Here is a 22,076-nt window from a genome sequence, read left to right on the forward strand (position 1 = left end):
GAGTTAGATGATGAGTAAGAAACCCTTAAATTTAATCACATTTAAAAAAACAACAACAACAAAAAAAACAATAATATTGACAACCAGAGAAGAAACAAAATTCACAGCTTTTAAAACAAAAGGAAGCACTTACACTTGACATCACACTGGACTACATATATTCCTGGTCTCTAGCAACATACAGGTCAGCTGAGTGGAATCACATACAATATTCAAGCCAGACATAAAGGAAAAAGCCATGACATGATCCTGAAAACAATCAGTGGAAATGAATCACTGGCAGCAGCACTGAGCATGCGGCGGCCACACCAAGAGCTGGAAGGACATTTCCATTTAATAAATAGAAGTAGCTGATGTTTTATTAACTTAAACCATCATCTAACACAGTGGTTCTCAACTGGTGGGAGTCTCAGGACCCACATTGTTTTCCTTATGAAGTCGTGGCCCAAATTCATCCCACAAAAATCAAAACGCCAGCCCACTTCCTATCATGTCTAGTCAATAAATGATTGAAATTACTGAGTTTAAATAGTGTGTCCTGCAAATAGCCCACCGAGCCACGACCCAATCAAAACAGCTCCGGGACCTGCTTCTGGGTCACGACCCACCAGTTGAGAACTGTTGGCCTGACTCCAAACCCTTGGAAGTGGAAGGAGCTGAACTGGGACCGGCAACGGAAACGCTGTACCGTCCATCACTTCCTGCCAGGACGACTCTCCGCTTGCCCGGCTCCTCCTCCTCCTGCTCCTCCTCCTGCTCCTCCTCCTCAGATGAGCCTCTCGGTGGGCGGTGGCTGGGTGATGCTCCACATCTCCACCCGGGAGCCCTCCTTCTCCTGCCGGCTGGGGCTGTAGGTGCCACGAGTGGCCCGGCGGCCCAGCGCCGCCGCCGCCAGGCCCACGGAGGCGAGGATCAGGAGCAGCAGCAGCACGGCGGACGACAGGCTGGCGGCCAGCAAGAGGTCAGAGGTCGATCCCTGAGAGGTCAGCTGGCGGTGGGCAGCAAAGGGAGAAAGGAAGGATTGAAGGTTTTTTTCTTTTGCGAGTGGAGGCTGACCTGGCCTTACGAGCTGCGCATTCTGTGAAGATCCCACACGCTTTCAAAACATTTCAATAAAATGCCACTTTCAAGTTGTCAGTGCATAAGATTTGGCTGGATTCGTGATTATTGGACCGGACCTTTAAGAAATCATACAACATCGACAAGGTTTTAATAAGCTGAGCAAAAGTACAAACAAGTTGGCCTTCCATATTGTAGAAGACAGCAATGAGACGACAGAGAGACAAACTCGTCACTGAGACTAAAAGCAAACCGCTTGTTTGCACTCATTCTTTGCGAAGTGCAACAGCTGAGCCTGTTGCGTTGCAGAGGAATCGCCAACCGAACCTTCGCCCTCCACTCCAGCCGCGGTGGCTTCGTCGTGCCAGCTAATGGATCTCCCGACTCAGCTAAGTCTTCCAGGCTCTCACGAGTGCTTATCCAATCACACTTCAGCGTTTTCTCCGTATAGATTTAGGCCTTCAGCAGGTTGCAAGTTGCAAGTGAATGATGAATAATTGGAGCAGCAGCAGCAGCAGCAACAGGTGCACTTGCAACTGGGCGGCCGATTACTCATCACGCTTCTGGCTGACCATACTTTTCTTTACTAAAACGTTTATTTATGTATTTATTTGTATTTTTTAAATCTTGTGAATCAGAAAACAAGGGGGGGGGGGGGATCAACGAGGAAAGCGTCTCTGCAAAGGAAGACAACCTGCCGCATCCCGGGGCGGAAGCTAACGAACGCTCCGCGGCTCCCTGCACAGCGTCTCTGTCGACTCCCGGGAAGCTTCCTGACTGTCACAGCGGCACAGTGGGCTGTCGGAGCCGGCGCTGACACATGGCGAGCCAGAGCAGCCTGCAGCCAGGACCCGCCATCAGTCACTGGGCTGACACACACACACACACACACACACACACACACACACACACACACACACAAGCATGCAGATACGGAGACGTCTTGCTAAGCAGTCTCTGAGGCTTCACAGCGAGGCCTCACTGTGAAGCCCCGCGCAGAGCCGCTACACACAGCGCCAGGCTTCCCTGCTGTCAGCATTATCAACCTGCTCCGAGTGCGCGCGTGTGTGTGTGTGTGTGTGAGAGAGAGAGAGAGAGAGAGAGAGAGCGCCTGCCAGGATAAGCTGCCCTCACACGCTCCTGTGAAGCCGAGCGAACTTCTCCGAATGCCACCAGCTTCTCTGCTGAAACTGCACTTCAGCAGCAGATGCTGGGCTTTTTTTTTTTTTTTTTTTGCTGGCAAAGCACATCTCTCCCCCTCTTCCCCCTCCCCCCCCACCGTCTCACTCCCTCTCTCAAAGGATGGCCACATCAGTGCCAACCGCCTCCTCCTCCTCCTCCTCCCCCCTCTTCCCTCCTCCCTCCTCCCTCCTGTGGGAGGCGCTGACGCGGACAGGTACACACAGGCCTGACAAACATGACATGGGAGTTGAGCGTGCGCGATCCCGCCAGCGCCCCCCCAGCGGGGCTCAGGCGGTAAATAGTGCGTGGACCATTCAGACACACGGGGATCCTCCGCTCGGCGTGTTTTTGTCTGCGGTGGAAAAGCTCCGCCAGGACGTTTTTGCTCGTGAATGTCGTCGCCTCTTTAAGAGGTCAGCTGACGAGGCCAGGTGAACGAGGAACGAGTCGAGTGTGTTTCCTCGACGTCTGTTTCGCAAAACACCGCTTATATTTGTCCACCTGCGGAATATGGAGAAGCTCCCATAAGGCATCAATGTTAGCGGGGAGCTGAGACTCGCGATTTCTGCCCGCAGGGCGTAAACAGAGGGCTAAATACCAGGCCACTGTCTGAAAAAGTGAACATAACTGCGTCACCTTCAGAGGTCTTTTGGATTGTGCTGCCCTAAGTTGTACTTTATTCACCCTGGAGTTCATTGCAGCTCCAGTTTATTATTACTTCCTGTTTTATTTCCAAAGGCCTCACGCTTCCTGTCTGGCTTCCTCTTCGTGACGGCGCCTCTGCCTTGATTACCTCATCAGTCTCACCTGCTCCTCTCTCTCTTTGTTTCCCTCCCTTTCGGATGGCTCGCCTCTCCTCTCCTGACGTGACATTGACTGATTCCCTCTGATTGGATGAGCTTTGGCCCCGCCTCCCTGACTGCCAGATCGTCGTCCCCCGCGGTGACTTTTTCCAACCGTTGCTGGTGCTTTCTACACGTGTCTTCTCTCAGTGTTTTCCAAAGCTTTTAGCAACAATGTGTCTGTGTAGACAAACAACAAGTCACCGTTTTAAAGGTTCAACTGGAATACTGTGCTGCCAATACAGGGGTCGATGCAGCTTTTTGCTTTTGGCACAAATCAAAGAGCTACGCATGTGAATCACTCCAAATAAAAGTGCTACATTCTTATTTGGAAGTGCACAGACCTCTCAAGGCGACACGGTGGCGCAGTGCTCAGCGCTGTAAGAGGCCCCAGCAGACCCCTGCAGCCCTGGGTTCAGGAACAGGCAGGTATTGAGGATGGATGGATGGTTGGATGGAGGATGGATGATGGATGGTTGGATGGATGGTTGGATGGATGGTTGGATGGATGGATGGATGGTTGGATGGATGGATAGTTGGATGGATGGTTGGTTGGATGGTTGGATGGATGGATAGTTGGTTGGATGGTTGGATGGATGGATGGATGATGGATGGATGGTTGGATGGATGGTTGGATGGATGGATAGTTGGATGGATGGTTGGTTGGATGGTTGGATGGATGGATAGTTGGTTGGATGGTTGGATGGATGGATGGATGATGGATGGATGGTTGGATGGATGGTTGGATGGATGGATAGTTGGATGGATGGATGGTTGGATGGATGGTTGGATGGATGGATAGTTGGTTGGATGGTTGGATGGATGGATGGTTGGTTGGATGGTTGGATGGATGGATAGTTGGATGGATGGTTGGTTGGATGGATGGTTGGATGGATGGATGGTTGGATGGATGGTTGGATGGATGGATGGATGGTTGGATGGATGGTTGGATGGATGGTTGGTTGGATGGTTGGATGGATGGATAGTTGGATGGATGGTTGGTTGGATGGATGGATGGATGGATGGATGGATGGATGGATAGTTGGATGGATGGATGGATGGATGGATGGATAGTTGGATGGATGGACGGTTGGATGGATGGATGGATGGTTGGATGGATGGATGGATGGATGGTTGGATGGATGGATGGATGGATGGATGGTTGGATGGATGGATGGATGGATAGTTGGATGGATGGATGGATGGATGGATAGTTGGATGGATGGACGGTTGGATGGATGGATGGATGGTTGGATGGATGGATGGTTGGATGGTTGGATGGATGGTTGGATGGTTGGATGGATGGATGGTTGGATGGATGGATGGTTGGATGGATGGATGGTTGGATGGATGGTTGGATGGATGGATGGTTGGATGAATGGATGGTTGGATGGTTGGATGGATGGTTGGATGGATGGATGGATGGTTGGATGGATGGTTGGTTGGATGGATGGATAGTTGGATGGATGGTTGGTTGGATGGATGGATGGATGGACGGATGGTTGGATGGATGGATGGATGGATGGATGTTACCAGAGTTACCAGTAGGGGTCCTGAGGTCCTACAGGCTTTTCCTTTACTGCTTTTCTTGACTTTAACTTTTACTTATTTTTCCCCCCGCTACATTAAAACACTCTCACTGAGGTAAGAGTGTTAAGAGTCACGCCGGTGTTCACACTGAGGTTTCTAAATGTCGTGACCTTGTGGCTTTTCACGCAGCCTGTTTGCCACCGCGCGGCTACGAACTTGCGCTATTCTGGGCTCCACTCGCGCCACATCTCGTTAAGAGGGATTAAGTGTTGGTCGTCGCAGGAGCCACCTGACTTTGTCCTGTCTGTTCCTTCACACACACACACACACACACGCACACACACACACACACACAGCAATCAATGAAAGGGCCGGGAATGTCTGTGATTAGCCCTCGGGGCCCGAGGCGAGCGCAGGGGAGAAGATGAAGAGGAGGAAGTTGAAAGGGACGGCGTTTTGGTCGTTTGGAGGAAATGAGAAAGTTAGTTCAGAGGAAGCAACAAAACAGAAAAGAAAAAAGGAGACAGAAGACAAGAGGCAGAAGATGATGAGATGTTTTCTTTTTCTGTTTTTAATTTGACAACAACAGAGACAGAACGCAAGGACAGAAAATGATGAAGGAGAGTCACACAAGCAGGTGGTAGTGCTCAGACATGGACCGCAAAGTCGGGCGGCACACACAATGGGCTGGACCAGGGGTCACCAACGGCAGGTCGGCCCCTCAAGGACCACGTGAGTGGCCCGCAGGGCTGTTCTAAAAATAGCACAACTAATTGAGCTGCGTCTGGAATTCAATTTTATCCAACCTTGTCAAGTCATTGTTGATAATTATTGAGAACTCATTAACATGATCGGGATCTTCTCATAGATCAGCATCATCAATGATAATTAATTACGAAAGGCTCAGGGGAAAAAAAAAAAAAAAATGTTATTTTAAAAGAGTGAGGCAAACTGGTTGCCCTTCACACAGGACCCAGTACCCATGAAGAAGTTCTCAGGTTGAAAGGTTGGTGACCCCTGGGCTAGACACGCAACATAGCAACAAATCCCTAAGCAAGTAGACAGCGAGGGGAACGCTTGACCACGACAGCACGACGGGTGGTGAACAGGAATCAGTCAGGCAGAGCAGAGCTGCGGAGAACCCAGGACTTTAAATACCCCCCCCCCTACCTCTAGCACAGAGGAAGGTTTGGAGATTCTGTTGGGTTTTTTGTTTTTTTGTTTTTTTTTGTCGAGACAGTGACTGTCAGTGAGCGAGCTCGCTGCTCTGAACGCTCGTCAAGAACAAAGTGAGACGTCTCCGCCGTCTTCCAGCTCCCTCTGGGCGCCGTTGGAACTACTACGCCGGGTTTGATAGTTCCCAGTTTTCATATGTTTGGAGCTCCCCCCCCGCCGAAGACAAAAATCCAGCTCACACAAGACTGACAGGGAACCCACAGCCGTGAGAGACGTTCTAAACAAGGCGTATTTAGAATGTTTCCGCGCGGCATCGAGGTCGGCTTCGCTCCCCGTAGCCTCGGTTTCCGCAAAAACTCTCCTGCGAGTTTTCCTGCCCAACTCGTCATCTGCATCGCTGCGACGTCGTCTTAAAGCAAAGCTACTGACTGAAAGTTCAACACTAGAAATGAGTAATGCTTCGGTTAAGCGCTAAGGATTTTTTTTTCTTTTTTTTTGGTTCTTTTAAGCCACCTTTCAGCCAAAACAATGGCAGATGTCAGTCCTTCCAGGGGATTGTAACGTAGCCATTCCTTGTCTTTCATAGATGTAATGCATTGATCTAATGGTCACTGGATGGATGCATAGTAGATTGGGGCAGCTCGTTAGTACGGTGTCATAAAAATATAGACGTGCTGAGTTAAGGTGCTGTTCATTAAATCTGGTTTAAGGCACTTTCTGTGTGTGTGTGTGTGTGTGTGTGTGTGTGTGTGTGTGTGTGTGTGTGTGTGTGTGTGTGTGTGTGATCTGAAGAACCCTCATAAATACCCTTTCTTGCAGTGCGAGCGAATGCCAGCCAAATCAACTCGCATGCAGCACCCAGCAACGGGTGCAGAGAAGACACACACACGCACACGCGCACACACACACACACACACACACACACACACACACACACTCATTCATTCGCCCCCCATTCGACTTCAGGCTCGTCGTCCAGCCTGAGGATGAGGTAGGAGAGCAGCTGGAACAGGTTCTGCCACAGCAGCACCGCCACGTAAAAGTAAATGTCGCTTACATCCGTCTGGCACATGTCTCCGGCGAAGCTCATGTCGCACACGCACATGAACTTGTCGATGAGGTTGCGGCAGTAGCCTCCGTTCTGACAGGGGTTGGACTTGCACTCGTCCACTTCCTGCTCGCACCTGCGCACACGGGAACGCAACGAGTCTTGTCAGGGGGGCGGAAACTCCGAGGGAAGTTGGAGGGTGATATTAGTTGAGTGAATGCAGGAGGAGGGGAAAATAGCCCTTGCGTATGGTGGCTGTTTCAATTCTAGCATTTCACACATCCGGACGCGTTTTCACATGGTCTAAGTCTCAAGCAGCCAATAAGCTTCACTTCTAATTGTGTTGAAAACAGGAAACAGCTGCTGCCAGCTGCCAGCTGCTAGCCCGGCTGCCTAGCTGCCGCTAAAGGAGATAAATTAGCATGGATGTTGCAGTAGGGTCTAGTAGTAGGGTTTTTTTTTGTTTTTTTTTGAGACGAGACAGAATTTTCCCATCAAGAAAGAGCAACTGAACTGAAGGGTTTTCTTGGTGGAAAAGCAACAGTCTAATTGTCATCAATAAAAGAACGGAAAAATTAAGCTGTTGCTATTTAGGAGAGATGGCGGTGTATTTTTTTTCTTTACCGCCATCTCTCCTAAATATAAGAAAGGATTGCTACAACTTGAAGAATCAATCATGGGTCTTTATCATCTTGATACTGACAGAAATGGTAAAACTGTGGGTCCCTTAATGGCTCACTTTGTCTGGACGAATCTGACTTGATTTGAAGTCTACATTCCGAACTGTGTGTCCCTCCTACCGGTGTCCGATGAAGCCTTGGGGACAGTCGCAGGACAGCTCTCGCTCGGTGCAGTTGCCTCCATTGAAGCAGGTGTAGTTCCGCGTGTCATCGCCACACACTGAAACGGGCAGCTTGGGCCTCCTGCTCGGAGACACATAGCCGGTCACTGTAGTGCATTGTAGTACGTCTCACGCAAAGGATCGGCCAGACGGGAGCTGCATTATTCAGCTTGCTACAGCTGCCCACGCGGGAGACGGAGAGGCTTAGCAGGGCAACGAGGGGTAATAAGATTAAACATAGCTGGCAACTTTTCCCTTGCAGTGTGTCGAGTCAGGGAGGAATGAAAGATTCGACTGCTTCTCCTCGGCCTTTTGTTTGTGCCTTAAGCGCAAAAGCTCACACTTCCTGCAACTTCACATTCACCCCCTCCCCCGATGGCAGGGGAAAAAAAAACCCTGCTGTCTTTATTTTGAAAGGGCATGATTTTTTGGGTGGATGATGCTTTCACAATGGAGGGCTAAAAATACACTTGAACACCAACTGCCAGTCATCCCACAACAGTAGACGTCTCGTTTCAAGCCAAACCGTGTCACGGTAATATTAGCTCTGTTCCGCGTTTTGTTGCGCACGTTTGAACAGAAAACAAAACAGAAAACAGAAAACAAAAAAAAAACAAAAAACAGCCCGACAAAGCATTGGAGACATCCTGCTGCATGACATTTGAGAGACAAACATCTGACAGGAGACAAATAGAACACCTGAGCAATGGAAGGGGAGAACGGCACTTACACTCTCCTCACAACGATGTACCACGGAATTTCCTCAATGCGCTCACTGGAGAGGAGCAGGCACAAAGGCAGGGGGGTGGTGGTGGTGGTGGTGGTGGTGGAGGGGGGGGTTTGGGGGGGTAGAAAGAGACACAAACAGGTAGACACAAACAAAAAGAAAGTCATTTTTGATGAAAACTTTGCAGCGCGGATGTTCCCAGTGAAGGGAGGCGCATGTGTCTGCCGCCTCGCCTTCCGCCACAACACATGCAAAGGATTCCTTCCCGTTCTCCCCGCGCAAAGAGGCGAAACGCGGGAGGCTGCGCGTTTTGCAGGATAAATGGTTGGAGGCGTTTCCCCCTGCTGGGGGGGGGGGGGAAGAGGAAGAGAGACAGCCTGCTCTCTGCCGCGGAGCCCTGTGTAGTGAGGCGCCGCGGCAGACCGAGGGCCCTTTTTCCTGGCTGACACCGGGAATAGATCGGCAGCATCCCAGGCGCTCTCGCCGCAGGCGCGGTTGAAATGCCTGAGCGCGGAGGAGGCTCAGATGCCGCCGCGCATTTGCAGGCGATGGATGTTGTTTGTGTTGTCTGCGCGGTCCCTTGCTTCTGCAATTTGGAGCGTTTACTCTGTGCTCTCTGACTGCGGGGCTAGCCGAGCTCTCCCAAACTGCTCACAGGAGAGCAATCATCGTCAGAGCGTGAAATATTTATGCCGGGGTTGTTTCCTCCTCCCAGCTTCCGTTCTGGATTCACCGGAAGCGCGTCTGCGCGCTCTCGCTCTCGTCTATCTGATTGCACCCCACTGCGCCTCCGCGGCTGGGCGTATCGATCTAAATGTGGACAGTGTCGATACCAAGGTGAGCGCTGGCATCAGATCGATACTTGGGTCGCGAGATCGATACTTTTCTTGCGGTTGCTCTTCTAAATATCTAGTTGCAGATCACTGCAACTTGCCTACGGCTCCTCCCCAAGTCTGTCTGAAATGAACGTCGTAGCCGTCCGTCTCTCCGTCAGGACAGACAACCTGACTTGATGTGACCATGACCGGGGTGCGCAACCCACTCATTTTTAAATTGCAATTAAGCTCTGAATTTCTATAGTTAACCGCGACATTTTGATTTGTGGGGGCGCCCCACCATTCGCTGTGTAAATTGCACAAAATACACTACAGCTAACGTTCTGAGGACCGCTTGAAGACCTGACTACGGGCAAATGGAAGGGACGAAAGGCTCGCGATTAAAAAAAAACCTGTCCGTTTTGCCTCATATTGAATCTCATCATGATCAAATGTTTACAGCCTTGTCATGACTTTTCAAGTAAAAAGTATCGTTATCAGTATCGGCCACTCCAGCCCTGTATTTCAGTATATCCAGTATAGCGACCTACCTGCACAGGGGTCCGGTGTAGTTTTCAGCGCAGAGGCAGGCGTACCGGTCCGGCCCATGCAGACAGGTGCCTCCGTTGGCGCACAGGTGGTTTTCGCACACGTCCGCCTCCTGGTCACAGTTGACCCCTGCAAAGCCAAATGCGCAGGCGCAGGAGTAGGTCGCCCCGCTCACGCTGCAGTTGCCGTGAACGCACGGGTTGGACGCGCAGGTGTCCACGAAGAAATCGCAGCGTTTGCCCGCCCAGCCGCGCGCGCAGCTGCACTCGAAGGCGTTGAAGCGGTCCCGGCACTCGCCCCCGTGCCAACAAGGGTTGGGCTGGCACACCGGAGACCCCACGCAGCCGAGCAGCGGTGGCCGCGGCGAGCTCAGGACGAACTGCTCCTCCTGAACCCGCGGCAGGGTGACGTCAGACGGGCCGAGGTAGGGCAAGGCCACGCCGGCCAGCTCCACCGTGCCCAGGCACCCTGCCAGGGACCAGCCGGCCTCGGGGGCCAGGCCACCCAGGTAGATGTCCACCCCTTGCCTGAGGAAGTCCAGGTTGCCGAGTCGGGCCCTGGAGGTGACGGCCTCCTCTATCCTTCCGTCCACCACCAGGGTCCAGCGGGAGGTGAGCGCCCACGGCGTGGCCATGAAGAGTTGGACGCTGTGCCACGCGCCGTCGCTGACGCTCGACCTGCTGCTGAGGCTGACGGAGGCCGCGCCCTCCTCCTCCCGCTCCTCCACCTCCCCAGAGGCGGAGCTCTGCAGCTCCACGACCAGGAGGCCGTCCTGCACCGACAGCGTGAGGAACGCCGAGCCCGCCTCGGCGTGGAGGACGGCCGCATTCCGCTTCCGCGTACGCAGGTCCAGGGAGAGGTTGGTGAGATTGCGGGAGATTTGACCATTTCCTTGGTAGGTCAGCACAGTGCTGTCGTTCAGGAATGACGCATTGGCGTAGCCTGAGGGACGAAAGCGCAGCATATGTATTGTACATGTGGATAGGACACACTCATGCTATGAACGTTGGTACTCAGGCCAACCCTGTTTTATGGGCCGCTTGCTTTACATTGCATAGCCAGATTGAGGCTCGTATGTAATGGTTTTGTTTGCTGAAGGTCGTGGCCACTCAAGTCTTAAATCAATGGCAACAAATTGCAAAGTAAGGGTGTTCATTATTAGCTAATGCGCGTGCGGAATCAGCAAAACACTGTGTTAGGCTGTTGGAGAAAATACAGCGATAAACTAGCATAGAGATCTGCAAGGTGATTTAAAGAAAACAAGCCTTGCATATTTTTACCACCCTTGTGCACCATTACTGTATCATGGGCTATGAACAATAGTCACTCAGGGAACATGGCTGCGACTCAAGGGCAACATTAAAGCCTGTTTAAATAATAATCAGCTGGAAAAACACAAATCAGTGTAGTACCACAGTTACACCAAACATCTTTCAACATTTTAATGAAGTCCTTTCTACAAAGCTGTGCCATAGGGGAAGTCCCACTGATTTTTTTTTTTTAAGGGGCATTCTGCATTAAACATTGGATATTCCCTGTGAACCTCAGCTGGTCCTAAACTAATAAGACAACCGTGTGTGATGCATATTACCGGTGTTGAAAATCTGGGACCTCACTCACATTCGTATCCCTCATTCAGCGTCCGGCATTCTGAGTCAGTGGGGCAAGGCGACAGCTCGCACCACCTGACCTCCTCACAGCGCCGCCCTGCTGTCTTGGGGGGGCATTCGCAGGTGAAGTCATCCCACGTGGAGTAGCACACGCCGCCGTTGAGACAGGGGTTCCTCTGCAGAGTCAAACATCAGCGTTAAACGCGGCCAATGTCATTTCTACTGGATGGAAACACTCCCTTGACTTCCATTGTGGCTCAGTCATTCTATGTTGTATCACGAGTGACACAAAGCAACAACAGAAATGAGCTTCACACTCACGCTGCAGATGTCGTCTCCGGAGCATCCAGCCGTTACGTTTTCCAGGAGTTTTGGGAGGAGAGATCTCACGGAGGTGTCCTTCCCGAAAAACTGCAGCCTCCTGTCACTGATTCTCAGGTCCTGGATGCAGCCTTTAAAATAGCCACCAAAGACTGAGGTGGCCCTGCTCAACGGCAAACCTCCCACATGCACAGCGTCCCCTGCTCGGACGGCCACTGAGCCCACCTCCGTATCTCCCTGTCTCTCGTCTGCCACATACAGCGTCAAGCGCTTCTCCGCCACCTCCACGCTCACAAAGTGGACCTGTCCGTCGTCGACCGCGCCCTCTGACCGCAGACTCTCCCAGCTGTCGAGCTGAACCGCGAGCTTCCCGTCCTCCAGCCACATGTCCAGGAAGTGGCTGCTGCCGTTGGTGAGCGCCAGGATGAGTCCATCCTGCCTTCGTGTGCGCAGGAAGAGGGAGACGGACAGGTTCCGATCCAGGTCCTCGTCCACGGTGAAGGCGGCGTAGCTGCGGGAGTCCTCGTTCCCGAACCGAGCAGCAACGTGCTCTGCAATAAAGAATGGTGGGGGGTGGGGGGGGAGTTGAGTGTTTCAAGACCAGGGGAGAGAACTGATGTGTGTAAAATGTGTTCGGAGCTCCACAAGACCTAACAGGAAGATCTCTGAGGTGCACAGCTGTGAAGTGTGCTCAACGGAGACAGGATATATATAATATTGCCTGCAGTCAGACAGAAAAACATTGCTTTAAATTTCTGTTTGGGATTGATTGAAATTCATACAATCCACCCTGACAGGGGTCAGGGGCTTTGCTTTGAGAACTGGAGGTAATTCTGTTGTCTAATGTCTCATGCCAACGCACAGAGGAGGGACAGCGCCCTCGCATTGCGTTTGTCAGCCCGCTGGACGAGTGAAACAATGGAAAACACACAGGCCAGGAGCCAGAGCTGGGAAGGGATTACCTTACAAATGAATTGGTTGCAATTGCAAGTTGCCATGTTGACAATGGAACCGTTAGTGTGGCCATTTCAATGACTTCCTCAAAGTAATGTAACTAATTCAATTTCATTATGTTTTTAATTACATTCCTGGATTTTGAGTTCATGTTCTCAACTGTTTCGACTTGACAGTGTTGAAATTGGCCAGATGTAATTTGTGGAGTAATTCAACAATTAACTGTCATTTAATTGCACATTTTTTTCCCAGTCATGTAACTGATCACAATTATCTTTATTTCGTAATTAAAAAGGCCTCACGCAGAAACATTAAATGATTGATGCGTCTGTACTGGCACCACACCGGGCTGCCCGGTCAGATAATCTGCGGGGGGGGGGCTTTTTCAACAGAAACCTGCTCATCAGTTTGCTCCGCGGCCTTTTAGTTCCGGAGACGTCGCCTCGCAAGTCCTGAGTATTTTCAAAATAGACTCCTTTACATCCCTAATCCATTGCGAGTAAGAGGATCTCTGCCTCTGTCCTGTCCCGCAGCGTTTGATCGGCCTCGTCTCCTGCTCAACATCAGCCGCTGAGGCTCTTACCTCATACCTGGAGAGCGACCCCGAACCTCCTTTATGGGGACGAACAACAGTAACCTGTGTGGGGAACATTCTGCCACAGATTGTGGATCAAGGCGGTCGCTCTTCATTTCACACCTACCCTCCTCGCAGTCGTGCCCTGTGTACGGCCGAGGACAGCGGCACCGGTAGCTCTGCCACAGGTTGACGCAATCCCCTCTGTTCTGGCAAGGCACGTCCAGGCAGCGGTCCCTCCGGCGGCAGCCCGGGGACACGCTGACGGCGGAGTCGCTCGGCCACCCCTCTGGCACGACCGGCTGACCGTCCACGAACACATCCCGCATGCAGCCGATGAATTCCGGGAGGCCGGACTCCTCCAGCCCTCCTCCGATCAAAGTGTCCCGAGGACGGGAGGCCGGCCAGGCCAGGCCGCTCCGGACTGAGGCTGCCTTGAGGCACGGCCGACCTCCGCAGCCCCCGGCCTGGTCCGGGAGCTCCAGGCTGAGGACCCCTTGGTCTAGCACTGCCTTTGCTGTGTGCCACTCCCCGTCTGTGACATTGTGCGGAAGCTCCAGGACCTGGCTCCAGCTTCCTGCCCCAGCGGAGGCCTCCTTCTTCTCCTCCTCCTCCTCCTCCTCCTTCATTTCCTCCTTCTTCAGCGTGAGGCGAAGCTGCCCTTTGTTCAGCTCCAGGTTCAGCAGAGAACCCCCGCTGCTCCGCTGGACGAGCGAAGCTCTGGGCAGCAGGGTCTGGAAGCTGAGGAGGAGGACGCAGGGCGTCTCAGTCTCCACCGGGGGGCTGGTGCGCAGCCGCAGGAAGCCCCGGCGCTCGAAGGAGAAGGCGGTGGACGTCTGGCAGAGGGGTCCGGTGAAGCCGGGCTCGCAGGAGCAGGTGTATCCATGCTCTCCATCCCGCAGCAGGGGGGAGCAGGCGGCCTGGTTCTGGCACTCGTGGCGCTCGCAGCCCGTCAGCCTCCGCTCGCAGTTTGCGCCGCCGTAGAGGGCGCCGCCGAGACGCCGCCCCAGGCAGTGGCAGGTGTATCCCCCGACGCCGCTCTCACACCTGCCGCCATTCTGACACGGGTTGGGGTCGCACTGGTCGATCGGCTCCTGGCAGAGGGAGCCTGCGGGCACAGAGGCGTAGCACAGCACGTCACGCGACTGGAAGCCTGATTGAGGCACCGCTTCTCGGTCGAGCGTTGCGCACCTGTGGGACGGACTGTCGTCAGCCTCTCACTGTCGGCGCCCTCGTAAGTGATAGTTGTGACAGCGGCCGCATTGCAGTTACACTCAGCACGCTGGCGCCGTGTTATTACGCGGACACGTTGCATAATGACGGCTGTTGAGCAAACAGTTGGACAAGCGCCCGTCCCTGAGCTCCCGTATTCTCAGTGGCCGCGTATTAAAGTCTATCCCGGTTTCTTTTGTTCACTTACAGCCATTTTTTGTTTTGGAGGCCCATTCATTCCTGGTGCGAACGTCGAGTAAGTTTACAGTAGCACTGGCAAACTATCCGTTTCACCCAAAAGCCTCACACACTCAGGAAATACTCAGGTGCGGATCATTTCGAACAGTGTCGTTCTCCTACCTGAGTCTCTTTCACGCGTTGTTATGCTTTTCACGCCACCACCTTTACATTTAAAGCACCGCGTACACACTTTGTCATGTTAAGCAACAATATCCAGTGAAACCTATTGAGGATAGTTTACGTAAAAAGCACTTGTCAACTACGCAGGTTAGTGTTTTATAAGCAAGGAAAACGATTGAACAACATTAGAGCCAAATGCCTATTATGCAATCAATGCACATTACGCAAAAATAAAAATGGAAAAAAAAAAAAAAAAAATGTACCCAATTACCTGTTTTGAGCAACAATATCCCCCAAATCCATGGTGCTGCCGTCCACATCATCCCGTCACTTTTTCCCCCCAAGAGACCCAATCTTGTCCATGTGCACCATATTATTTTGAGCGTGTACAGGCCCGACTGGCGGAGTTCTGCTTTCCGTCTACTCCTCTACAATCACGTACGGCTGACTGGCTCCAGTCAGGAGACCGGCAAAGCCATATCCCAGGGATTAGGCTAATGCTATTTGGCCACCTTACTGAGTCAGTGCCACTGCTGCTGGCAGAGTGTCAATTTTTAGACACAACTCCCAGCAGGCAACAGCTCGTCGTCTTACCTACTTCTCTAGTCTTGTGTAACTAGTGCTAGGATTTTCTGCTTGGATATGAAAGAAATGGCAAAATAACTTTGAAAATTTTGTATACAGAAACAAACAATTACATTCAACAAGTGCAAGAGACTTTTTTCCTTTAGATTTCCATAAATGAATATCGAATGTGCTGTGCCTTAACCGCCATATACAAATTTATCTGCACCTTTGATTTTTTTTTTATTTATTTATTATTTCAAAATGTGAAAACATGCTAATGTGCTGCAGAAAAGAATATGTTAATATTTATTAGCCTCAGGGCTAGCCTCAGGGCTTACCTAAGGATAATACGCTGTGTGTTTCCCCACTGTTGGATCCCTTTGGAGGGAGTGTGCTTAAATGTTAGCTGCTGGCCGTTGGAGGATCTGTGGAGGACGGGATGAATTCCATTTGGCAGACTGAATGAATTACCTGTGGTCCCCAGAGGGCACCTGCAGATGTAGCCTGCAGCGGAGCGCTGGTCAAAGTGTCCAGGCAGCAGGGGCTCCACGCCGTACACGTCCTTCCATGACCTCTCGATGCAGCTGCCTCCGTGCATGCAGGGGTTGCTGCCACACTCGTTGATGTCCACCTCGCACTGAGGCCCCGCGAAGCCTGCAGTGACAGAGTTCAACGGCTCACACCCCGAACCGTCGAAATTCGCTGTCCTTTGCGCCCATCAAATGTCTGTTTAATGGCTGATGATGAGTACATTGGCAATGTGACACTGTGCGCGTGACGCCCGTGTTAAAGAGACTGCCGTACCTGGCCAGCATTCACAGGTGTAGTTACCCTGGTTGTCCTGGCAGATGGCACTGTTGAGGCAGGGCTGCGAGTGACAGGGTGGGCGAGGGGTCTGGCAGACTCTGCCACTGAATGCTGTGTGAGAGCAGTCACAGCTGAAGCTGAGAATGTTGAAGCAAACAAAAGAATGTTACCAATGGTTCAAATAAATATATATTTTTAAATCATAACCTTTAGTCCATCTTTCATGGTATATATTATGACCTTGCTAGCAAGCATTGTATTATATATATATATATATATATTACATATATACATATGTATATATATATACACACACATATATGTATATATATATATATATATATGTAGAAATAAGTGAAACTACTGCATTGATGTGTATGCATTTATAAACATTTGTGTGTGTGTGTGTGTGTGTGTGTGTGTGTGTGTGTGTGTGTGTATATATATATGTATATATATATACATATATCTTTTTATACAGTGTGTATGTATCATTCTTGATGAAAGCGAGTGAAACTGGGCCACTTACTCATCCACTCCATCTATGCACAGACCCCCATTCTGGCACGGCTGGCCCTGGCACTCATCAGCGTTGACCTCACACCGGTGTCCCTGGAAACCAGACGTGCAGGTGCAAGTGAAGCCGCCGGGGTGGCCAAGGCATCGGCCGCCATTGAGGCACGGCTGTGATTGACAGTCGTCAATGTGGATCTCACAAGTGGCTCCTGGTGACATGAAAGCGGCGAAAGATGTCAGAGGTATGGCAGTAGCTGCCACTCAGACAGACAGACAGGCAGGCAGACAGACAGACTGGGGTCGAGGGGGGGCAACGCGGAGAAAGCTTTCGCTGCCTGTGATCACGGCTCCACTTTCATCTTACAGCAGAGACGCTGTGTAAAAACAACATATCGCACGCAGCATTTCTCATGAGCAGATCCTTGTGGTGTGGTCTTATCCTCATGCCCGAGGGGGGGGGAGAGAGACTTTAGAATTTGAACAGTCTTTAGATCTCAATGTTGTTCAGATGGCCTCAATATTATATAAAACACTCAAATGTTTCTACCACTTGTTCTTCACTTTTTTTTTTTTCATAATTTTTCTAATTCAGTGATCGGATTTGGATGGATTTTCACACAACTGCAACACAAACATCTCAGAGTAGAATGCTCAGAATTGTTGGGTTCACGCAGTTGCTTAAAAATAGGAGCATGTATTTTGATAAATCATCGAATGAAACTTTAATGGTTCATTTTCTTTCAACCGGACACAGCAGCAATTCTGCGGTGAACACGCTGACACAGACGGTCATAATGGCGGGGCCGTAACTGCTGACGTCAGTCAGGCAGGCAGGCAAGCGAGGTGTTATCATGGGTCATAATCACAGTTCAGCACGCTCAGCAAGACGTTTAGCGAGAAGTTCGCCTGAGGTTGGTGCAGTTAGGTTTGAAGCTCTCGGGTCATGGCCGGAACTGTGCTGAAAGTGAACATGTCAGAAAACTAGAATAAGAATAAAGTCTATTCTGTTCTGATGTGATGACATTTTACTTTCGCAAGGTAGCTGGACAAGATTTCTACACAGAAATACATCCATCTTGGATTCCAGACTAGAATTCAAAGAGTTTTCAGTAGACCTGTGTGTCGGCCAGAATGCCTTTTGCGGTGACAAAAATCTGGGAAAACTGCAGCAAAATTCATAAATCACAGTGCTGCTACTGCAGTTGGCATTTTTTTTGCATTAATAGAAGAGCAAAGATTTTCTTGGTGGTTTTGACTCCCCCCCCCCCCCCCCCCCCCCCCCTTGTTGGCGCTAGTTTTTGTCAAACTCTGCCACCACCGTTGTGCCTTTTCATGTGCCATTGACACACATCACACAATAATAATTGGACTCAAAAACAGTCCTTTATTTTCTCTTTTGACGAAGAGGACCGAGAAAAGATTCCCAGCACAGTTCTGTTCACTCACCGGTGAACCCAGGAGGACACAGACAGGAGAAGTTGCCCACTCGGTCCTCACAGGTGGCGCCGTTCCCGCAGGGCTCTGAGGCACACTCATTCACGTCGATCTGGCAGTGGGCGCCCTGGAAACCCGGCACGCAGAAGCACGAGTAGCCGTCCCCGCGTGCTCTGCATATGGCGCTGTTTCGGCACGGGTTCGGAGAGCACTGGTCCTCTGTGGAGGGCGGCCCGTCAGGAGAGACACCTAGATCAGGAAAGAATGGACACAATGTGAAAACTCTTCACATTATGAACAGAAAGAATTGGCTGTAAAAAAAAAATATTTTTTTTTTTAAATAGAATATTAAAAATGAAGTGCCGTGGTGCCCTGTCACGAGAAAGTACTTTATATTAATATATTTGGCTGTATCTACAGTGCTTAGAAATTAGTTAGACCACCTGTCATAAAATGAGAAACTGAAAGCGTCCTTCCTTTTAAAAAGGTTCAACTTACTGGTGTAATAACTATTGCAGACATTGGTTTTTGATAATCATCAATGCTGTTACAATAAAAACATTATGACTAGTCTTACATTGGGAAGCAGTCCAGCAAAAATGTTAAGCCCTTTATCAATCAACTTTCATTTGTAAAGTGCACATTGCACAATCAAGAGAAAACCATTCATTAGAAAAGAACCTGAGGAAAATTACATTCATACGCCATTTCTGCACAATGTCAAAACTTCATTTGTGAAAAATGAGTCTTGTAAGCGAAGTGCAATTTTGACCGAAGAGAAGCCCACTTGGTGTGTCTACCTTTAATTAAAACCCAGTGTTGAACAGTTGTCAGTACAAGGGCCTGCAACTCAAGGGCCTCTCCGGGCAAGATGGCTGCCCGCCATGGTAACCAGTTCCAATGTTTTGCTGAAGCGTTCAGTGTATTTCCATGGCAACATCATCCAGCTGACAACATTTGAGGCATTTCCTCCACTCACACGCCGTGATGCATTTTAATCAGCGGAACATTAATACTGTGCGGCACAGCTCAGTGGCTGTTGGTCAATCAGCACTTTATCCACACTCACAGTGACAATAAAAAGCCATTCACTGAGGTGAATTGAATCATGTAGACATTTCCCAAGTCAACCTCGCAGTAAATAAATCAATCCTGCTTAACTATCTGGTTGCTGAAACGCATCTTTAGTTATTTTTTGATTTGATTTTGATTCGTTTTATCACAAAGGATACAAATGCAGCATGTTTTCATATTCATGCCTATACAATATTCTTCACTACACTGAATAAATTTCATAGTTGGTTGGTGTAACCCAATATACAGTGCGATGATGATGATGAATTAAAGGACTCATGGAACGATGCATCCTGGGTACTTTGGTATATTTTAGAAATGACCCAGAATGAAGACATTTAAAAGGTGAAATATAACTTTATTGCAACCAAAGAAACTATCATCTCAAGTCACGCAAACGCTCTCTTTTTCTTTGCCAGTTCCCTTCACTCATCCTGACTCCTGAATCATGCACCGTGCCTGTGGTGAGACCTGCCCCCTACACCTTTTACACATGCAGGGCAACATCAAAGACAGAAAGCAGCCGTGGGGCATCTTAAAACTGCCCGACTGCAAGCAGAACAAGTTATCTGGCTCTGAGGAAATGATCCTCCTAATCCATGGAATGTGCAGCAGGGGACACACAGCAGAACGATGCAAGAGAGAGTATCACTTCTCTTAGACTGCATCCTCTCATCAACAAAGACAGCTGGCACGAGATGAATGTGTCTTTGCAGGGTAAATGTCGTAAAGATTTCATATCCTGACCAAGCCGGTGGGCTGCAGATGTCGCCACGCAGATATCATCCGAAATGTTCCGGTCGTAAGCCTCTCAAATGACAATCAGTCAGTCAGTAATCACGTTTGAAGAGCGCAATCAGTGCTGAGCGCGGAACCAAAAGACGGCAAAGAGGACGGGAGAGCAATCTACTCCGGGTGCTGAGTCTTCCCCCACCTCACCCCAGCAAGTCAGCTGACCGTCTCCCATCATCAGCGGAGGTTTGTCCATCTCACAGACAGCGAGCACGCTTCTGCAGCAGAAGCTTAAACGCGTCTAGACTTGGACTTGAAGAATGTGCAAGAGTTGTCCCCGGGGTGGGAAGCGGAGCACGGATATGATGGGTGATGGCCTGACCATATGCCAATATTATGTCTAATCACAGCCAGGATCATCCCCTACATTCCAACCAGATTAAATGAACACACTGCGGGCCCTGCTGGGCTCTCCTGACCACAGGTGCTCTTTCCATGGTGTGGTCAAGGAATGACAAAAGGTGTAAAACTCTGGGAAACTTGGCTGATCTTTGTTTCTGAGACCATCGCAGCAGGCGGCGTCTTCACTCAGAGTTACACTTGGCTGAATCCAGTGGCATTCATTTTCCTCGGAGTTCAGACCTGAGCCGAGCCCGCTGCCCATTTCAGACTCACTCTCCAGCTAAACCGTGCATCCCCTTCCCCAACATGCGAGGCTTTTTCACATGCAAATCGCATCAAAAGGCTCTTTTGTCTGCTCCTATCTGAAGGCCCTCGAATGGCACATGTGGCCCCAACCGACACCCCTTGCAGAATGATGGCCGCTGCAGATGCAATCCATGCGTCTGTTGGTTTGGGCCGCTGATAAGAAGCGGAGGGATTACGGCGTGTTTTGTTCAGAGTTAAATAGAGTACCTCACTTATCCACCCATCTGCCCATCTGCCGGTCCCTCCAACCCACCCCCACACCCTACTCCCCACCCCTCACCCCCCATTGAACAGCCCCCAATTCTTGGGTATTGTGGGTGTGTGTGTGTGTGTGTGTCATCGCCGAGCCTCAGAGATCAGCATGGGCACTGATGTCACCTCATACTCACTCCTCATTTATATTCTTGCCGTGAAGCGACTAAAGTCCAAGCCAATTGCATGGTCCTGGTTCTGCCTTCTCTCTGACCGAATTCTTCCCCCATCCCATCGTGGACTGTCTATACTTTCTGTATGCACAGTAGCAAATGTAGTCCGCTATAACATAACATCGAAATAAACTTTAATGTTATCAAAATGTTTAGGTATAATTATACAGAAACATGAACAAATCGAAATCTAAATGCAAAAACAAATACAGAAAGACACCCATAAGTGTGTGTTTACATAATACCTATATATGTACACACACAGACACACACATATATGTGTGTGTGTGTGTGTGTGTGTGTGTGTGTGTGTGTGTGTGTGTGTGTGTGTGTGTGTGCATACATACATAGAGAGAGAGATTTAGCGTTTGTACAACACAGTTTGGTAGATGAATTAATGAGGCAAAAATAATTTCATGAATGTGAAGTTTTGGCTCAGGAACTATTGAGGCAATAAGTGTTTAAACAAGGCAGCAAAAACGCAGCGACATCGCATGTTGCAGACGAAACGTGGGCTAAGTTGCTGCTGTTTTCTTCAGACGCATGATTTAAATAGAAATAAAAAATAATAATAATAAAAAATAACTAACTCACCATGGACGAAAGCCAGGGTTACGATGATAGCTGCGCGCGTGAGTAATTCAAAGTTGCGGGAGCGGATGAAATCCATAATCGGGACAGGAGACCATGATGCTCGTCGCGGTCGCAGCTCTCTTCGTCTGTGCGCGTCAGGCCGGCCCGGGCCAGTCAATCAGCAGCTGTCTGCTCCACAGCCACTTGATGCTTGCTCACTTGCTGCTGGAGCACCATCAGCAGCCTCCATCAAACACCGAGCACCACCTCCCCCCCCCCCCCCCCTCCTCCCTCCCTCGCGCACAGGGTCACATGGGAGGCAGTAACAGCAGCGATCACACCGAGAAACAAAAGAGCAACTTAATTGGCCTGGAGCGGTCGGGGAAAGTGAATTAGAATGAGTAATTTCGGCTCTAATATGGTCGTGTTTATGTTTTGGT

At 50.2% G+C, this 22,076-nt stretch overlaps 1 protein-coding gene across 2 annotated transcripts; it reads right to left on the bottom strand.

The window, feature by feature from the left end:
• Positions 1-749: 749 nt before the first annotated feature.
• Positions 750-21,910, bottom strand: crb1 (crumbs cell polarity complex component 1). 2 transcript variants are annotated; one of them, XM_076015978.1, is made up of 13 exons: positions 21,658-21,910; positions 18,137-18,373; positions 16,704-16,899; positions 16,172-16,311; positions 15,839-16,021; positions 13,356-14,336; positions 11,701-12,251; positions 11,390-11,555; positions 9,772-10,711; positions 8,409-8,453; positions 7,638-7,757; positions 6,847-6,973; positions 750-988 (listed from the first exon to the last, which is right to left on the bottom strand). In XM_076015978.1, the coding sequence occupies exons 1-13, from the start codon at positions 21,731-21,733 to the stop codon at positions 767-769; spliced, it is 3,984 nt and encodes a 1,327-aa protein (XP_075872093.1). In that variant the 5' UTR covers positions 21,734-21,910; the 3' UTR covers positions 750-766. The 2 variants fall into 2 exon arrangements, with proteins under 2 accessions (XP_075872093.1, XP_075872092.1); XM_076015977.1 differs by having other exon boundaries at positions 7,638-7,760.
• Positions 21,911-22,076: the final 166 nt, after the last annotated feature.

This window comes from Nelusetta ayraudi, unplaced genomic scaffold (genome assembly GCF_046127955.1).
Source record: "Nelusetta ayraudi isolate G7.1 ecotype Tasmania unplaced genomic scaffold, CSIRO-AGI_Nayr_v1 ptg000205l, whole genome shotgun sequence".
Taxonomy (NCBI): Eukaryota; Metazoa; Chordata; class Actinopteri; order Tetraodontiformes; family Monacanthidae; genus Nelusetta; species Nelusetta ayraudi.

What these genes read in the sequence shown, in the direction of transcription:
- crb1 (XM_076015977.1), bottom strand. Translation starts at nt 21,733, where the DNA reads ATGGATTTCATCCGCTCCCGCAACTTTGAATTACTCACGCGCGCAGCT. An exon ending in TGCATAGATGGAGTGGATGA is followed by an intron (nt 16,312 to 16,703) that starts GTAAGTGGCCCA and finishes CAACATTCTCAG; the next exon opens with CTTCAGCTGTGACTGCTCTC. An exon ending in CAAGGCTTCATCGGACACCG is followed by an intron (nt 6,974 to 7,637) that starts GTAGGAGGGACA and finishes CCGTGTGCGCAG; the next exon opens with GTGCGAGCAGGAAGTGGACG.